At 38.9% G+C, this 18,190-nt stretch overlaps 1 protein-coding gene across 4 annotated transcripts in view; it reads right to left on the bottom strand.

The window, feature by feature from the left end:
- Positions 1–18,190, bottom strand: part of HELZ (helicase with zinc finger) — an 84,092-nt gene that overhangs the window by 40,673 nt on the left and 25,229 nt on the right. For all 4 annotated transcript variants that reach the window (XM_051797635.1, XM_051797634.1, XM_051797631.1 and 1 more), the window contains 7 exons: positions 18,016–18,091; positions 14,871–15,069; positions 13,789–13,896; positions 13,198–13,495; positions 9,715–9,982; positions 4,664–4,997; positions 640–770 (listed from right to left, as the gene is read on the bottom strand). In XM_051797635.1, coding sequence (XP_051653595.1) covers positions 640–770; positions 4,664–4,997; positions 9,715–9,982; positions 13,198–13,495; positions 13,789–13,896; positions 14,871–15,069; positions 18,016–18,091 — 1,414 coding nt within the window. The remainder of the gene's footprint in view (positions 1–639; positions 771–4,663; positions 4,998–9,714; positions 9,983–13,197; positions 13,496–13,788; positions 13,897–14,870; positions 15,070–18,015; positions 18,092–18,190) is intronic.

The raw sequence follows: 18,190 nt of genomic DNA on the forward strand, positions 1-18,190 counted from the left end.
CATTTCTCTTCCCGAAGCTTCCTCTTCGAGACCAACTATTTTCACTGCATCACTGCATCAGACTTAAGTTTCTTGAGAGGTATTTCTGTGACACAGGGGTTTATAATTTCATAAAGGAAACTGTGAGATATGTGTACAAAGAACCTCAGAGCTGCTTGCAACAGTCATTCCCACACCTTCCACATCCACACCCTCGGGGATATGTCCAAATTTGGGCTTGTTGCATCAAGCTCAAGAAGCACTAATGGATCCTTGCAAACAGGGCTCTGCACACTTGGGATCCTGCACAGCAAACTCCTTGGAAATGGTATTTACATTCCTATAAAGTATCATATTTTCAGAGAAGAGAGGCAGCACAGTAATTAACTGCAGCAGATTTGTTTTCTGCAGCCACAGTGGAACTGTGATGCCTCTAAACTCCCAGCTCAGGGACAACCAATCAACAGGTTCTGGCCCTCAAGAGGATCACTTTTCTTGTTTTATTTAGCACAGTTTCACTCCCTTCTCTGAACCCCCTCACCACTAATGAAGAGCAAGGCTTGTTTCTCGTTCTAGGGCACATTCCAGCCATCTGTTATGAGAAATTCAGGGCTGCATTACCACCCAGTCTCTGATATTAAAGTGCTGGTGTTCGTGTACCTGTTGGGACTCCAGGGGATGGTGGGAGTCATGCTGACATCTGGAAACAAAATACTGTTGTCCTTAATCCTGTCCAAGGCATAATGCATTTCACAGAGGGGTAAGCGGTTCAGCTGGAACTGGAGTTCAACCTGCAGCACAAAACCAAGGAATAAATGAAGAGGTGAATAAAAAGGATTCATTTGGAAAATGCTCATTAGACTTTGCTGTACGTGACACATTTTTATCTTCCTGCAGAGGCTCTCAGAAGAAAACAGCAAACAGCATTCAGTCCAAAGATCTGTGATAAAATTAACCTGCTAATTTTTGTTGTTTCGAATCAAAGATAAATACAGCATTTTTTTCTAACGTGATTTCGTTGTTTGACTTCTAAGATAAGATTCCACTGTACTTTCAGAAAAATAATTAAAGGGAAATCATTCTTGGAAATTTTTTATTTAATACAAAAAACACTCCTGGAAAATACTATTGTCCTAAAACATTGTTCTTACAAATATAAGCTTTCACTCCTTTTTGTAAGAACAACCTCAACAAAAATGACAGGTCAGAAATTTTTACAGATCAGGAGATGACCTAATTCAGATGTGTGACCAGCAAAGATAAACCCCAAACATTATTTCTAGTCAAACCTTCTGGAGTAATATTAACTTGTCATTTAGGTTCAACTATTAGAACTCCCAAAAGTTAATTTCTAACAATCAGCTGCTTATTAATACACTCTTGGCTTTGTTCTCTCAATTACATGTGTTTTAATGCTAGTAAATAAAAGATATTGCCAACAAAAATTCTGGTACAGAGCCAGAAACAACACGCAGAGCACGTTAACATTCCTGATTCAATTCAGAACTGAACAATGGAGAGTGAAATTAGTTGATACATAAATATACTAAAAGAGCAAAGAGAAAAATACATTCTAAATTTGAGCTCAGGATAAAAGCAGCTCCTGGGGAAACAAAACCAGTTCACTCAGATTATCATTTACACATATTTAAATTTGCAATTATTAATCTCTCCAAAAACAAAAGAATCTGATCAGTGTTACCCCAGAGAACTCCATGTTCACAACAAACACAGAAGCCTTTAGACAAAATTTGACACAGATTTGCACTAACATAAACAGCAAAAAAACCCCCCAAGAGCTGCTGAAGAACTTCAAGTGACTGACACACATTTTTAGGGGTTTTTTCCAAAGCATTGCTGTCACTACATATTTATGTAATTACTGTGCTACAACTCTAATGAGCATTTGTGATTAAATAGGAGTAAATAAGTCTCTTTCTGAGATTCACAATGACTGTGAGCATGTTACAAACAGCAGCCAAATTACTGCAACCTGTCTGGAAAAGTACCCCTCATCTCCCTGGAAATATCTGTTGTATTTACAGTTTCTATGGCCATCTTTATTAAGAGCTTTCACCACCACCTTACAGGAGCTGGTTCTGTCCTACCAATTAAGAGATGAGAAGAACAGGAGCAGAGCAAAGATGAGCTGGAGCTGGTCCATCAGCACCCCCACAACAAGGAAGGTTGAACACTTCATGTCATCCCAGAGAAAAGCCATGGAGGTGACAGTCACTCCCATGTCCAAAGCAACAATCTGGCCTCACATCTATTAATTTTCTCCTCTACCACTCCATTATTAATCTCATGATAATTATTACTACCAATCAGAAGCAATAATAGAATATATTTTTGCAATTATCTTTTTTCGACAACTCATATAAAGACTTTAAATTGTCAGCTAAACTGAGTTTTCCTTACATACTACAAACAAAATCCAATTTGTTATATTAAAGATCACCATGGTTATCAAAATAAGACATTGAACTTGGGGGGGGGAAAGAGAGTTAGAAAAGCAGATGATCACTTCTCTAAACACAACAGGCCTCACTCAAAGCCACATAAACTTTTCTCATGAACCTTCCCCTATGGAGGAGAATTCCTGCTATGAAGGAATAATTTATACTTCTAGATTTAACTACTTGTTGTATCTAACACTCTTTTATCTGCCCATAAAGTCCCTTCCTACCACAGGGATCACACCTTTAAAAACACTCTCGTGCCCCAGTAATGTTGACTTCTCACCTTCAAAAGGATTTGGGAATTAGCATTTGCCTTTTTTCTGCCCTATTTCAATATTACACTGTTCATATCATTATGTAGCAAGTAAAATCAACACCAGCTCTGCTGTAAATAAACAAGATTTGCTTGTATCCCTGCAGATCGTAGCCATTAACTTTCAGTCTCTGGCAGATATAAAAACATTAAATATTCATCTTGACGATCACATTTTACAGCAGGATGTACAATCAGAAGTCTGAAGACAAGGGCAGTAACAAATCTAACAACATTAAGCATGGAGCTCACTGATGTGGATGTGACTGCCTGGAAAACTTTTTTTAAACAGGACACACGAATGTTGGAGAATTCTTTTTCCCCACTGCTCTTCCCAGCAGGTGGTTCAAGATTTGTCAAGAATGACAGCACAGCTCATCCAGCCTGAGGGGCACCTCAAGCTCCTTCCAGAGCTCTGTCCTTCCCATCCCTACCAGTGCTGGTTTTGTCCCCCTAACCACATCCTGCAGGTGTTTGGAAAAAGCTGCCACTCAAATGGCAAATGGTCCCAAACTCATGGTTGGTCTGCACAGGGAAAATATCTTTGCTCAGACAGACCCAAGGCTGACAACAGACCACACAGTGTAATGATGGTAATTTAAATGCAGAAAAATTGTGCTGCTCCTCTGGGTGACACTTTAACAGCCCCTTCTGGGAGTCCAAGCAAGATGCCTGGCATTAAATACCTCATATTATCCACCTGCATCCACCTCCTTCTTTAACAGCTTGTGATTTGTTTTGGTTTTAATGCTGCTTGGATGGAATCAAATAGTCCTATTTGCTGTTGCAGAGCACTGAATGAGGCCATCTGTGAAGGAGATGCCTGTAACCTGCTTTAATATACATTCCACAACAAGAAAACAGTGGGAAAGGAAGTTAATCCAGTGCCAGGTTCACAGGAGAGGACACAGAACAGAGGAACCACTCCAAAAATAAAACAGTGGCGGCAGCCACAGGGGTTTAAAGCACCAGTTCACTCCATCCCACCTTCATCAATGGTACATTTGATAACAGCAGAATGTGTATTTATTATAGTTCAGCCAGAACAGCAGGTAAACAAGGGATCAGGAAGTTTCCAAGGTGAATTATTAGAAGCAGAAACAAAGGAAACCACCTAACTTATCCAAACCCCACAGAAATCAAAGCAGTTTTGTCAATGTTTAAGAATCACAAGGAATACCAACTATACTGAAGAGAACAGCAAAATCTCCAGCATCTTTAACAAAAACTCCAGACATCCAAATTACAGTCTCCTCAGTTCTAACCTGAGGATCCCTTTCCAAATTTTCTGTTAATACTGAAATCAGAAAAAAAATCTCCTCACAATTGAAATTCATTCAAATATAGGTAACACTTTAAGAATTTGACCACCAGTTCATTGACACATGTAGGAAGTACGAAATGATTTTACAAACAACTTTAGGACCCAATTTTTAATGCAGAATAGATTTGCTGCCTCAGGCTAAGATTTATAAGACACTCAAGGAAAAAATCAGTCAGTTCCTGAAGCCCCAGCTGATTTTGCATTCCAGTGGAGTTTCCAATAGAATCAATTAGGAAGTTTAATTATTGTTTTAAGAAAACAAACACAAAAGCAAGAGCCCAGAACAACGTAAGTCTTCCCAGCCCAATTATCCATGTTAAATTGAGACATTAGGATTCTCGCATATGTTTCCCCAAAACAAAATAAAAGGGAGGAGAGAGAATCCTTCGGTGGAAATGTGTTCATTCCAGGCAACTCCAGTGACCTGAAGCTGAGGTTCTTTCTGTTTGGTTACAAGACCAACCAAACCAAACACGAGGCAAAGAGTTCTCAGAGCAAACCCACCTGCATCTCACAATCCCTCAGACCCACCTGCATCTCACAATCCCTCAGACCCACCTGCATCTCACACTCCCTCAGACCCACCTGCATCTCACAATCCGCCCGAAGGTTCAGCTCCTCGCAGCATTCCCTGGATACCCTCAAGAAGATATAATCCTTTGTCTTCTCCTCGATAGCTGCTTCATAAACCTTCTCTTTGGTTCCTTGGGTCTGGGCTGACTTCTCTTTAGTGACAGGCAATAAATAAACAGCATTGACTTTGGTCATCACCAGCCGTCCAGCCAAAGTGTCTTCCGAGAGCGTTTCCGTGAGCTTAAAGCGCCCAAAAAGTTGTCCATTTTGGGCATATTTTGCACCTCCAGAAACACCAGTGAGCATGAAGCTTGCTACAATCTGCAATTGCACTTTTATGTTGAACCTAAGCAAGAAAGCATCGAGTCAGTGCACAAAAACCCTCTCAGACTGGGAAATTTCAGGTATTCGCACTCAAGATTCACTTCATATATATCTATATATATGTTTAATTTTTAAATATAAACAAGTATGGTTAAACTGGCCCTTCATACACAGCTGTCAAATATTCACACATTTTCCTTCTGATTACAGCCTGTAAAGCACATATTTAAAAGAATCAACATCTATGAAGTTTAAAAAAAGAACCCACAAAAGAAACATATACTAGATTTTCTGACACCAAAATAAGTTTAGAGTAAATGAGAGTTGCTATGCACGTGTCAAAGCAGTAAAAATTTCTATTTAAATAGTTTGTAGGCTATAATATATTTTTATATATGTACGTATACATATATAAACATATATATATATATAAATAGTTTCTTAACTATGCAAGGAGAGATAGGCAGGCAAAAAGCAGAGTAAATTCCTATTTATCCCATGTCTCTCTTCCAGGTTGCATACCAAAGAGGGCTATCTCCATCTTAAAAGGTAAATGGTGTTATACTTATAATTCAGAGGGATTGATTAAAATGCTTTGAAAAAATCAGATAGTAGGCATTAAAATGATTCCCTCATTTGAGATGAGGGAATAGCATCAGAGCTCAGCCCTATAAACCATCTATCCACAGAATTCCTATTGGCAGCAGGTTCTCCTGTAATCAGAGATGTAAGAAATTCATCCTTTGCAGTTGCCATTTTCTAGAAATAACATGCACAACACATTAAACTGACTTATTAGAACACTTTCTTGACCTCTCACCAACACACAGAAACCTCTTCCTAGGGTGTTGGATTTTTTAAAACAGATTGTTTCAACCTGGTTTTAAAAAGAACAAAAGGGGGGAAAAAAGTCTGACACAGTAACAATATTCTGTTGTTTTCTCACCAGCAGCTTTTTCCTAAATTTACAACAAATTACAGACAAAAAGTTAAACCCAGAGGTTTTCACAAATTAAATAAGCCTCTTGGAAAAATACCTCGTTCTTTATGGTACTTTTCATACTCATACTTGTTTTATTTCATCTGTTCTTCTTATAATTTCTATTTTAACCTAATAAGCTGGTAATTCATCACCTAAGCCCTGTAGTATCAATAAACATAAGCCTGTAACCATAAAATCCAACATTTTAGCTTGCTAGGTAATTAAACATCTACCAAACCAATCAAATATATTTTTTTCCATATCTGGCACATTGTGAATCCTGCACAAAAGCTGCAAGTTTGCCCCCATGTGGTAACAGCTGCTCCTTTACATAACATGGGCATTAAGTCAGATCCACGTTTCCCAGTCCTCCACTCCCCAAAAACAAGAGATGTTTTCTTACCTAACAGGGATTTGTTTGGTTCATCAGTGAGCACAAATGTTACTGCACAAGTGACAGTGAAAGCAATCACTCAAAGGCATGTACTTCAGGGAGCACACAAGAATTAAGTGTAATCTTTCCAATTTCCACATGTACCAATAAAAAAAACCCAAACAAAAAACAAGCTTTCTTCTACACAAGTGCTGCACTATTCCAAAGGAGTTATCAGCAAGTTAGCAACCTCTGCAACAGCTCATATCACATTCAGATGACTGTTAAAATACCATATAAAACATTTAACCGAGCAACAAGAGCTGAGAATTCCTACCGAGATACAATCATTTGCTATTGTGAATTTATTTTGTTAAAACTTCCCCCAAGTTCATCCCTGGGCTGCTGAATATGCATGAGCTCAAATTCAGATTGATAACGACGTGCTGGAAAACAGCATTACTGCATTTCTGAGTCGAGGCACAGGTTAGTGTTTTCATAAATGACTGAACAGAGCCTGCTGTGCTAAAGGGAATCTAAAGTTTAGAGATAATCAAGCAATTTCCATTGAGGAAGCTGACACCTTCTGGTAAACTGCTAAACTGCAAAACTCTCTAAGGATTTGATTTTAAAAAAAATCAGAAGTTGTTTCTTTCATCCATTTCTCACCCTTGCTTTGCAGGTTTAGGCAAAATAAGGTTTTCAGTCAGGCTGATACAAATTGAACAAACAGAAACTTCCATTTCCTCCTAAGCACTGCAAATCCCAGCCTACCTGCAGTGCTAATGAAACCAGCTACAAGAACGCCTGTTGTTCATATTTAAACCCACAGAAATTAAAGAAAGACTTCATAAATCATTAATCATCCAGTACCAATGCAAACAATAAATTTCCCAAAGGCAAATAAACCCGTTCTGAGCGAAGTCCCAGGTAGCACTTTGTTAAAAGCACATTCAGCACATTTGCTGGGAGTTCAGACAGGGTGTGCAGAGGGGAACCTGCTATGGAGTGATCAATGGAAGACACAGTAATGACAAAAGCAAATTTATTTTCCATCAGAGCTGGTAATTTTATGTTTCACTGCCTTGAGGATAAAGCTGCTCTGCAGTTCTGGTAGCACAGGAGGAGTCGTGTGTCACCTCACACACTCTTTAATGTTCATTTAAGGAAATGCACAGTAAGTTCTAGTCACTCCAACCATTACATATGGCTTTTCTTTTTCAATGAGCAAGAGAGAAAGGAAGAGTTTTAAAACCATCAACAGGTGTACGTAGGGCAACACTTTCCAAAATCAAACTACTCTCAAGGTCAGAACATTGCTGTGCTTTTCCTCATCTAGTGTGTTTGCACTTGAAATTAAATAGCAGCGACTCCCTCACTGTCCTATTTTGTGATGTGCTCATGTGGAGTAACTTTTATAAAAGCCTCTTGAAATATTACAATAAACATGATTTAAAAGTGAAGCTCTCTGAGTCTACACAGAGTGAACTCCCTCGTAACTGAGTTCAAGATATTTCAGAGCCACTGACACCTTCATGCAACACTCCCCAGTAGTTCCACTGAGGTGATTCCACATATAGCTGAAAAAGTGCTTTCCTAGAAAGTGAGAAACCATCAACAGTCTCAAAACCCAAGGACACACTCCATGAACTGCAGACACTCGTGTTACTCCAGTGTTGTCTTAAGAGACCATGTTGACAACTCTGCTACTTTGCCAGTTCACAAACCATTAGAGTGCAACAGCTCATCAATGCTGTCACTCACAGCACCACTCCAGAGGTACTAAAACCCACTTGCACTTGTATTTCTCAGCCCATTTCTAGGCTTGCAACCCTGACACTTCACTGGAGAATACCCAGCGTGTGATCTCAGCCACAGAGGAGTGGAAATGTGTGCTGGTTTGAGCCTTGCTGCAATAAAGTGGGTCAGCTACAAGATCAAAAGAATGTTTCTGACATCAACACTATCAAAACAGAAGATTTCAAGAACATTATTAACACTTACTTATAACTTATCAAGCAATAACTTACTGCTGCACCAAACAGTCCAAAGAGGAAGCATTACATACAGGATACACTTATTTTTCTTTCATGTCTCCAGGCTTGATGCTCTTTGGTTTCCTACGAGGCAGGAGAGTGGAACTCTCCATGTGAAAAGTCACTCAGCCAAAATACTGTTTATGTTTTGATCATGTTTCATAATATTTACTTTAAATCCAATTTTTTTTTTCCAAAAAAGCCTTAGGAAAGTCAACCTGTTTATAAATATGTATGATGGAGAGGATTTCTGCATGCTGAAGTGTTCGAGCCTGACTCCTCCACGTGTTAGACTCCAGCTCAAGAGCAGAGGGCAGCAGTGATAAAAGATATGAAGAAAACCAGTTCAAATACTGCCCTTCAGCTGAGATTAAAAAAAGAAATTGCATCAATTTTCTGCTTTAAAAGCAACAGAAATACAACTACTCATAGTATTTTCTTTCTAAGTTCTACAGGGGTGATTCAGCTCTGTAGCTCCAGGAGTGGTTCTTCATCTTAAAAAAAGACATTCCTGATTTGGAACTTTCTGTAGTTGACAGAACTAAATTTGCTATAAAATTAGGCTAAAGGGGAGTTACATCTTTTTAACTTTCCATTCTGAGTAGTGCAACTACCACATGAATGCAGGCAAAATTTTTAACCTATTAAACTACATTTAAACAAAAGGCCCCACTGGGGGGGAATACATGGGAATTTCACATCTTTTTCTTGCACCTACTCCAGTTGAGTAATTTGTACATAACACCTCAAGACAGAACAAACCAAACAATGTGTACTATATGTCTTTTGTTAGAAACTTTTATTCAGAAGCTGGGTTTCAGCCTATTTAGAGAATAAATATAATGAAATCAGCTGCCACATCATTGCAGATCAGAGTTTGATCCACCCACAATTCAACCCTTTAAAAAAAGATTTTATATATTCCTTTGCTATAACCTACTTTCACACAGGAACAAAAATATAACTATTCTTCATATATTTTATTCCTTTGCTATAACCTACTTTCACACAGGAACAAAAATATCACTATTATTACTGTATTTTTGTATAGACAAAAAACCAAAAATAATTATTATCCAGACACCAACAAAACCAAGTAAAACAGCTGCTTAGTGCTTCAACTGTAAGCACATACTTATATTTAGTGTTTGTTTTTAATGAATTAGCAGCAAGTTATATTTGTTAAGTGCTAGTGACACTTTTACCAAACATTACTATTCCCGGGCTCGTTCAGATTCATTTCAAAAGAAACAGGAAGACTTAGTATCTTAAAGAAGCATGTAGGTTTAATGAAAAAAAGCTGCCATCTTCATTTTAGTAGGAATGTTTTTATAAAGGAATCACTTACTTGCTGACTTCCTTATACTGTGCTATCTCCTCAATATAAAGGAGGTCGTGCAGCCGTGACTGATAGTTGGTCTTGGTCAGTGATTTGTCCAGGACAGATTGTGTAAAGAGCTGGTCAGCAGACAGAGGGATTTGGTATCTGGTCAGAAGGCTCTTCTCCAATTCAGTAGTTTCATTGGGCTCAAACTCTACAATAGTCTTGGACGTGGAATCCCAACGCTTGGCTGTGGTGAGGAGCTGTTGCCGTGCGTGCATCAGGTATTCAAGATCTGGGGGTAGATACAGAACAGGGAAGGGAAGTAAATACAAACCCCAGGTGGTTTGGTTTTATTTCAAAAAAAAACCAAACAAAACCAACCCAACAAAACCCACTAAACCAAATCCCATTAGAGATAATGAACTAAACACAGGTAAGAGTCCCCTCTGCCCACAACAGCTTGAGCAAGTTCACTGCCAGTACTTACCAGCCCTACTTTTCAGGTGAGCACAGAGAGCAACCAGGCTCTCAAACAGTACCAAGAAATAAAGTATTCTATAGACAGCAAATAAAATTAATAAAGACAAGCAAGGAAAGCACTTTTATTTTAATAACCACAAGCAACTTTGAAGGACTTGGCATCGCAATGCACTTTCAAAGCCTGACTGCAACATCATTTCAAAAGCATACAGCAGTGAGGAATCCTACAATACATATTATAAAATTTAGAAGGTCATAAAAACAAGCTGATAAACCAGCTGGTAAGAAATTTGCAACATTGAAAGTTTTGTTAAAAATTCTACAGTCCCCCAATATGTTCATTGTGCAGACAGTTGCACTACACAGCTAAGGTTATTTTGCTAGGCAAAACTTGGGGAATATGACCTAAAATGATATAAAATTAGAAAATCAAAGGGAAGTTAATTTTTCAGTATACCCTCATTTCAGAGACCACATATCATAAATGAGAAAGAAAAGACCAAGCACTCGTCTACAGCCACCCAAAATATATCCATTAACACCACAAAACCACTATGACAACAGTGAATCACTTAACAGAACTGCAGTTAAAATTGCAGAGCTGAAAATATTTGGCATTTATAGTCAAGCTATGGTATCTTAATGTATTATCTGTGAGTAAGATTTAAGATAGGTATCCAGGATATCACACCAACGCCGAAAAATGCGCAAAAAACACATTCTCAAATTCAAATTAAATACTTAACATCATCTTGACTGTCTTTATTCTAAATAAGAAAAAAACCCCAGCATTTTAGCAAAAGGAATCTCAGTTCAGCTTGCCTGACTACAGGAACATGGCTTATCTCACTAGTTAATCTCATGTGTTCACTAAGAAGTCACATTTAAATATATCCCTCAAGCCTGAACCGTATCAGGAGCTACAGTTGTAGGGCAAGAAAAAGCCTGTGTTTGAAATCACAGCACCATAAATGAAGCTTTCTCTGGTACAAACCACACCTCAGATCCCAAAAGCTCAGTAACTATGCTGGGATTTAGTCCTTGTTTCCTGGAAAGCCAGCCATTGAATTCCCAGCACTGGACATATAAACTGTCCCTGGCACGGACTGTGCACACAGTGACCCTCTCCTGAAGAGCAGATTGTACACACTCAATGCAAAACTTCCTTCAGTTCCCTTTTTTCCCATCGTAAATAAAGATTTCAAAACACAGAATGGAGACTCCTCCATTAAAATATTTTAATGCTGACCTTTCATTCCTGCCCAGACATCCAGGCAGGGCCCTGAATTACATGCAAATGTAGAGACCTCGGGCATCTTTGTGTTAGGAAAGCATTTCCACCAGATCTTAATTCATGTATGGCAAAAGGAAAAGAAACTATGGAATTGGACACACATCCAAAACAGTTATCCCTTTGCTTTGCCTATTACACACTCCTTAGATGACAGAGCAAAAGGCCCAGGATTCTGTCCTTAAACACCTTAACACTTGTCATTTGAAATAAATATTAGCAACGACCTGCTTGCAGCCTTCAGCATCCCTCTGCTCACAGACAAGCAGTCTGGGAAAGGAAATATCAGTAACTGATGCTGGAGACACTTCATCCATCACCCTCCCATGGAATTCAATTGGCTGTTCCTGGGGTCACTGTGGTCAGGAGTTGGTTTAAAACAACAAGGCCCCAGATCACAGATTGGTTTGACAGTAACTCTGACTTTGCAAATAAGTCATGGCTTGTTCCCCTTGATCTTGAACAGCTTTACAATGAAAGGACTCCACCAGCCCAGTGTCCTGGGAAGCCTGTCAGCTGGAATTACCCACATGCTACGTGGAGATCGTGGAACAGCTCCGAAAACACCACGGCCTTGCTGCTCCTGAGCTGCTTCTCCTTGGCAGAGCAACATTCTCTGCTTCAAGAGACATCACAACGTGCCCAGTCTGTTGCTCCTGGCTGCAAGGACCTGGGTCATCTGCAAAGATCCCTTCCTGCTCTTTGGCATTTGCTATTTACAGTTTCCTTCTGTTAATGCTGCAAATGTTAATCTGCTATATGAAAATAAAGGCCAGGAATAGAAAACTGCTGTCTTCTCAGCTTCATCTTTTTCCCTTCTTCCTCCCTTCTCCTCTTCTTTCTGCTTAAATCCCAGTGCTACAATTCTGCTTCTTTGGTGTTTGTATTTCTCAAATTTTCACTAGAAATCACCACCCTGTATCCCACCCCCTGGCCTGCTGCCAAGTGACACAGTGACCTATATTTAGCTCTCTTAAACCATAAATCAAAGTGCTGCCTTCTTTTTTGCATCTCTTCACACATCTTTCAATTTTCTGACATTTTTCTCAAACTGGAGTTATTTCAGGTTGGAACTGAGAGACACAGATCACTTTAATAAACAGAATACAACCCTAACAGTAACATGTAGCTTTTTTTCTTTTACTTGAAAACACAAATATAGCTACACTTCCTTTACATCTTTCAAAATTCGTGTCAACAGCAAATTATTGAGTTGCAAGCCTACACTTGGCCTCTTGCCTTTGACAATCCTTGTCAGACATTGCAAGGGAAGAAAAAAATACAAATCAACTTCTCAGATAGTCAGTTTTATTCACTGGATTAAGTACCAGGTGTATTCTTAAACAGAAACATTTCATTTCTCTACTGACCTTTTCCTACCTGTTTAATGTTTTCATCAATTGAAGAATGATTATAAAAACATAAACATGTTTTATAGAGGCAGAACTGCCAGTGCTGTCTTTGGACAAACACCAAATCAGAAATTCCCAGCATTTTGATAATATTTATCACATCCTGACACAGAGTAAGTCATATTCCAATTATCTGCCTTATTTAGACCCTCTGAAGCTTTTGTCCACTCTTTATATTCATATATACGATGAACATAACACACAGTACGAGACATTCATGAGCTGTTAACACAGATGCTGCTCTGCCCAGAAATGTGGAAAGGAAAGAGATGGCATGAAACATTTCCACTATTGAAAAAAAGCCAAAAAGCTTTGCTACCTTACCTTCAGTTGAAGCAGCATCAATCATCACTCGTTGCATGAGGACCGGTTCTAACCCAAAGTCAAACACCACAGTTTGGCGAAAAGTTCCAAAGATTTCTGTGTTGAAGGCTATACTGACTTTGTATATGTAATGATCTATTCCATTCTGGACCATCTTTCCTCCTATCCATTCCTGACAGTTTTCTGGAACTTCTTGTGACACCTGGGTCGTGCTGTCTCCAGCAGATATTGCAACGATACTGAAGTGTGGCCGATGGGCATCATAAAGCAAGGCCACTCGATAGAGCATTCTTGCAGGCTAGAAAAGAAATGCAGGGGTTGAAAGGCTGAAATTGTTTCAGGAATATCTTCCTTTGCAATCAAATAAAGAGAGCTTATAAGAACTTTCAACTTCTCAGGGCAGCTACAGGTCCTGCCTGATTTCCAGAAATACATAATCACCAGAGCTGCTGGGAAAAGACAGAGAGAGAGGGGATGGTGCTGGGAAGTTGCTCTATTTTAAGAATGATGCAATTGAAATCTTAATTGCAAAAGGTTGTGAGTTGCATTCTAGTCATTACTGACTTAATTTCAGAAGATAAGTAGTCCTACCTTACATGTGAGAGCAAATGTCCATGTCTGATGAGACTTTTTGGTGGTGACAGTTACCGACAGCTCGGGGTTATGCTCTACTCTCACTCCTTCTACACATTCACTAAGCTAGATTAAAAGAAAAAGAAGATAACATTAAAGTTCTACAGGCAGCATCAAAATACAAACATTCAGGAAAAGGTAGTGTCTTTTCACAGAAAGTAGAAAGAATTAGATTGTGCAGGATTGCTGCAAATCCTGTGCAGGAATTAATGCAAATATGTGCTAATTCAGAGACAAGCAAGTCAAATTTACTACATCATACTGTGTCAGTGAAGAATGTAGCCATTTAAGGACAATTAACTGCAAGATTTCATTTTCAATACCCAACTTAATTGTAAATGTTTAAAGTAGAACGAGACTTCATTTGGAAAGAAGGAACTGTGATGCAATGAGGCCCAGAAGAACCCAGATCTCACTGACATCACTGAGCCACCAGGAAGTAGAATCAGGCTTTCTACTCATCAATGCATTTTGCAGGAAATCCACTTTTCCCAGATTCTGATTAACAATAGATGGACTGAAAACTCCTTGGGATTAGTGGTAAGCAGAGCTGGTCAAATGCCATAAAAAACATCCTTTGGAATTCCAAAGAGCTGCTAAGTTTGATCATATCCATATCCCACACTCCTTGGTATTCAAAGTCTTTTGAACATTTGGGGGATTGGCTGGTCTGCATCCAAGTGCCTGCAGCTGCAGGCAAAGAAAAGGAGCCGTGCACAAGCAAGAACATTCTCCTCTGAGTCGTGAAAGCTTCATCATTCCCTGTTCTCCAGTTTAAAAAGTCCTGCCACATCATCAAGGAACAGGAACAATACCTGGGACTTGGCTGGAATAGTGAATATGCAAAATGAACCCACAAATCAGTCTAAGTCTCTGGGATCTCTGCAAGAAGACACAGGGCAGGATGGAAAGGGCAGCAAATCCCTCAGACAATTCCTCGGTGAGGAGCGATCCGAGCAGCTCTGATCACAAGGGCCAAAGCCAGGCTCAGCTGCCAGCTTTAAACACGAGCACAGAGGGAAGGGGGGGGTTTTCCTCACCACTTTCTCGGGAGATAACGAATTCATCCATTTCTCAATCAAGGTTTCCATGTAACTGCCCGAGCACTGTTTGTTTTCCTTCTGCTGCTTTAACCTGATCAAGCGGGAGGCGTAGCGCTTCTGCCACTCCGTCAGCTCTTCCTGGGAATGTGCTGAAGTACACTGGGCACCATACCTGCAGATCCCTTGCTCTAAAAATCTACAGAGAACAGGAAAAAAAAAACGTTATGCCTTGAAGTTTTTCGGTCCCCAATTGAAAAAAAAAAAGAAATTTATCCAAATTTATCGAAATCTGACTTGTAAAGTCAGAAGGATATTCTTTAAGTCTCCCTCATAGAACTAAAGGCAGTTTAGTCCATATGAACTAAAATATACGTAGAATTTTGTAAGAGAGGCAGCAGCTTCTCTTACTGTAAAGCCCAGAAAAGTGTATCAAATTTCTTAGAAATGTAAGGGGACAGAAGTCTTAAGAAATTTCCAGCCTTAAAGGAAAAAGAATCAAGTGTTTGTACAGCAATTAGCAAAAGGAGATCACAGACCCCCCCCCGAAATGATTTGGCACTGTATTAATATGCATAAACCCCCAGTTAATCAGGGGCAAAGGAAAATGTAGCTTAATTTCTTCCAGAGCTTACATTATGAGCTGATAAAAACTCATTCAGCAGCTTTTCCTGGAGCAACAGTGACATCACATGGTCCATTCTAATAAATACACCTACACAGAAATCATCTCTCCAGGAAAAGGTTTCTTCTCTGGAAAGGGTGTATCAGTCTAAAAGGATTTTTAACCTTGCAGAATTTGTTAAAGAAACACGTTTTTCATTTAGTGGCATGTGCTGATGCATGAAATTAATGATATTCCAAATGCCTTTATACAATTTAAGCATTCTTGTTCTCAGAACTTATTGCAGCTCTGGACAAATGACTGTATAACTTTGGGGACTATTTTTGTAATTTAATTTTGTATTAAAATTATAAACCACAAGACAGCAGCTGCAACTTTATCATTCTTCAAAACTGAAGCACTTTAAAAACCAGTGGCAAAATGAAATAGGGGTGGAGGGTTTAGGTTCTGAAGGTACTAAGAAATACAGAATAAAATCAGGCCAGGAGGCTGTTCTGTTTTGTTTTGCCAAAGGAAACTACAAAAAGTTAATGCAAGCATCACATTTGTTATAAATAAAGCCAGGCAGGATGATTTCTGTGGGGGTATTAAGCTAATAGAAACTCTGTAAACATAACTATATTTGAATTTCATGTGTATATCTATGAATATAGTTATATTAAGAACCTCTCCCTACAGTGATGAGTTACTGTAAAAAAGAAAGGATGCACCAAGAGTACATTAATAGAGCAAGTCAGGGCCCCACATCACTGGTGAAGTCAAAAGGGGACCTGTGACTGAACAACCTTTCCACAGCACATGGGTTATGCAGTGTAACATGAATTAAAATGTGAACTTTGAGCTAAAAACCAAATAACTCCTGACTGTGACACGAAAACCTTGCAGCACAAGTACCTGGATATCCAGGCCACACTTGTATCATTGGTTATAATTTGATTTAGCATTCATTTTTTCTTTATGAGATCTATTTAAAGGTTTGCATGCCCAAACTGTAAATAAAATAAGCGTGATATATAACACCATGTTACTAAATGCCTTCTCAGGCTATGTTTCTTAATATATTTTAAATTCAAATATTTTTCTTGGCAGTCCAAGAAATACTTTTACTGTAAATTTTCCAATTCACCATCACATTAGAATGCTACAGTACAATTATGATTTTCATGGCTCAAATAGAATGCAAGCATAAAAAACTGCTGCCCTATTCCTATTAGTTACATAGTAGATTTAAAATCAATTGGGTTTCCTTTTCTTTATTTAATAGGAAAGCATATTACTTTAAAATTTGTCATCATTATACAAGTTTTCCAAGTTCTCATTGTTCATATTTTTAACAGACATCTTTTTTTCTCTCATTTTTACTGTCTTATTTAATATCTCCTGCAATTCCACAGCTTCATTATCTGGAATAAATATGCTGCACTCCTACTGCTTTATGGCACACAGGGGAAAAATAAACCAGAGCTTCAAAAATTCATATTCAGCACCTGGAACTGCCTCCTCAGAAGGAACTAAAATCTTTAGTCCATGATCAGAATGATCCTGTTCATAGGGATTTGCTGAGTAAGGCACATCCTGCTCACTGTAAGGGTTAATTAACAGTGTGCAGAAAGCTCATTACAGCTTTAGTGCAAAAAGGTTTCAGAGCAATGGCTGGAAACATGGTGAAGATGTTACTCAACAGAAGATCACCACAAAAATCGCAAATATCTGCTTTTTTAAAATTTGCTGAATGAGCACTGGACATGATAAGAGTCAACAAGAGTTGCCAAGATTTAGCATCTCTAGAAAATCCTGCCAAAAGCAGCTCCAATTCAGCAATTCAGTCTTGTCATCTAAAAAGCAGGTCAGTCCTACTCGTGTTTGGAAAATAATTTATTTGCATTAGTTACATAAATGGCAGAATCAAGTGCATAATGATGGTTCTTCTCCATATATATTAATACAGTTTTATGTAAGCAGTGACAATTAACAACACAAACTACAGGCAATATTGACCAGAGAGGACAAGGAGAAACTCCAATATAAGCCAATCAATCTTCTCTGTGTATTTGAGTTTATGCAAAAGGGAAATAATGAGATGAGGAAAATTCTCTCTTTTTTTTTTTTAATGTGAAGCAAAGGGCCATTTATCAACAAAGCCCATTTATCTGAAGGCAGCAGCCTGTCCACTGCCAAAGCACATCTCACTCCAGTCTGCTTACACTGCTGTCTGGGGAACTTCTCACACCTCAGAGATCATCCAAATTAGAAAAGGGAAGAAAGACAGCTGCTGACCTGTCACTAGAAAAAAGGTCCTCAAACCACTGTATTATGAAAACTGAATAAACTGAAGTGCTTCTGGACAAACTGAAGTGCTTTGGGATGAACTGACCCTTCCAAAAATCTGTGAACGGATCGACTCCAGTTCTAACAAGTACCTTCATTTGCCTGACCTCTTAATCATTCTGTCAGCAGCTAAATAAAAGAGGAAGCATTATGATTGCCCTGGAGAATGTTAGTATAAAGCCAAGACTTTACCTTTTACACAGGGTATATTCCTCACTGCTGGTGACGCCCCGGGGAGGAGGGCGGAACTGCCAACCATCCCGGGACCCTGTGGGAGGAGAACGGGGTTACTCCTCTCATTCCCAAGTATTTCTCAGTCAGAGAACAACAGGGAACTGTACCTCTAAACACCAACCCCAAGTGCATC

The sequence above is a fragment of the Manacus candei genome, unplaced genomic scaffold (assembly GCF_025592945.1).
Source record: "Manacus candei isolate 608988 ecotype Guabito, Panama unplaced genomic scaffold, ASM2559294v1 h1tg000047l, whole genome shotgun sequence".
NCBI classification, from domain to species: domain Eukaryota; kingdom Metazoa; phylum Chordata; class Aves; order Passeriformes; family Pipridae; genus Manacus; species Manacus candei.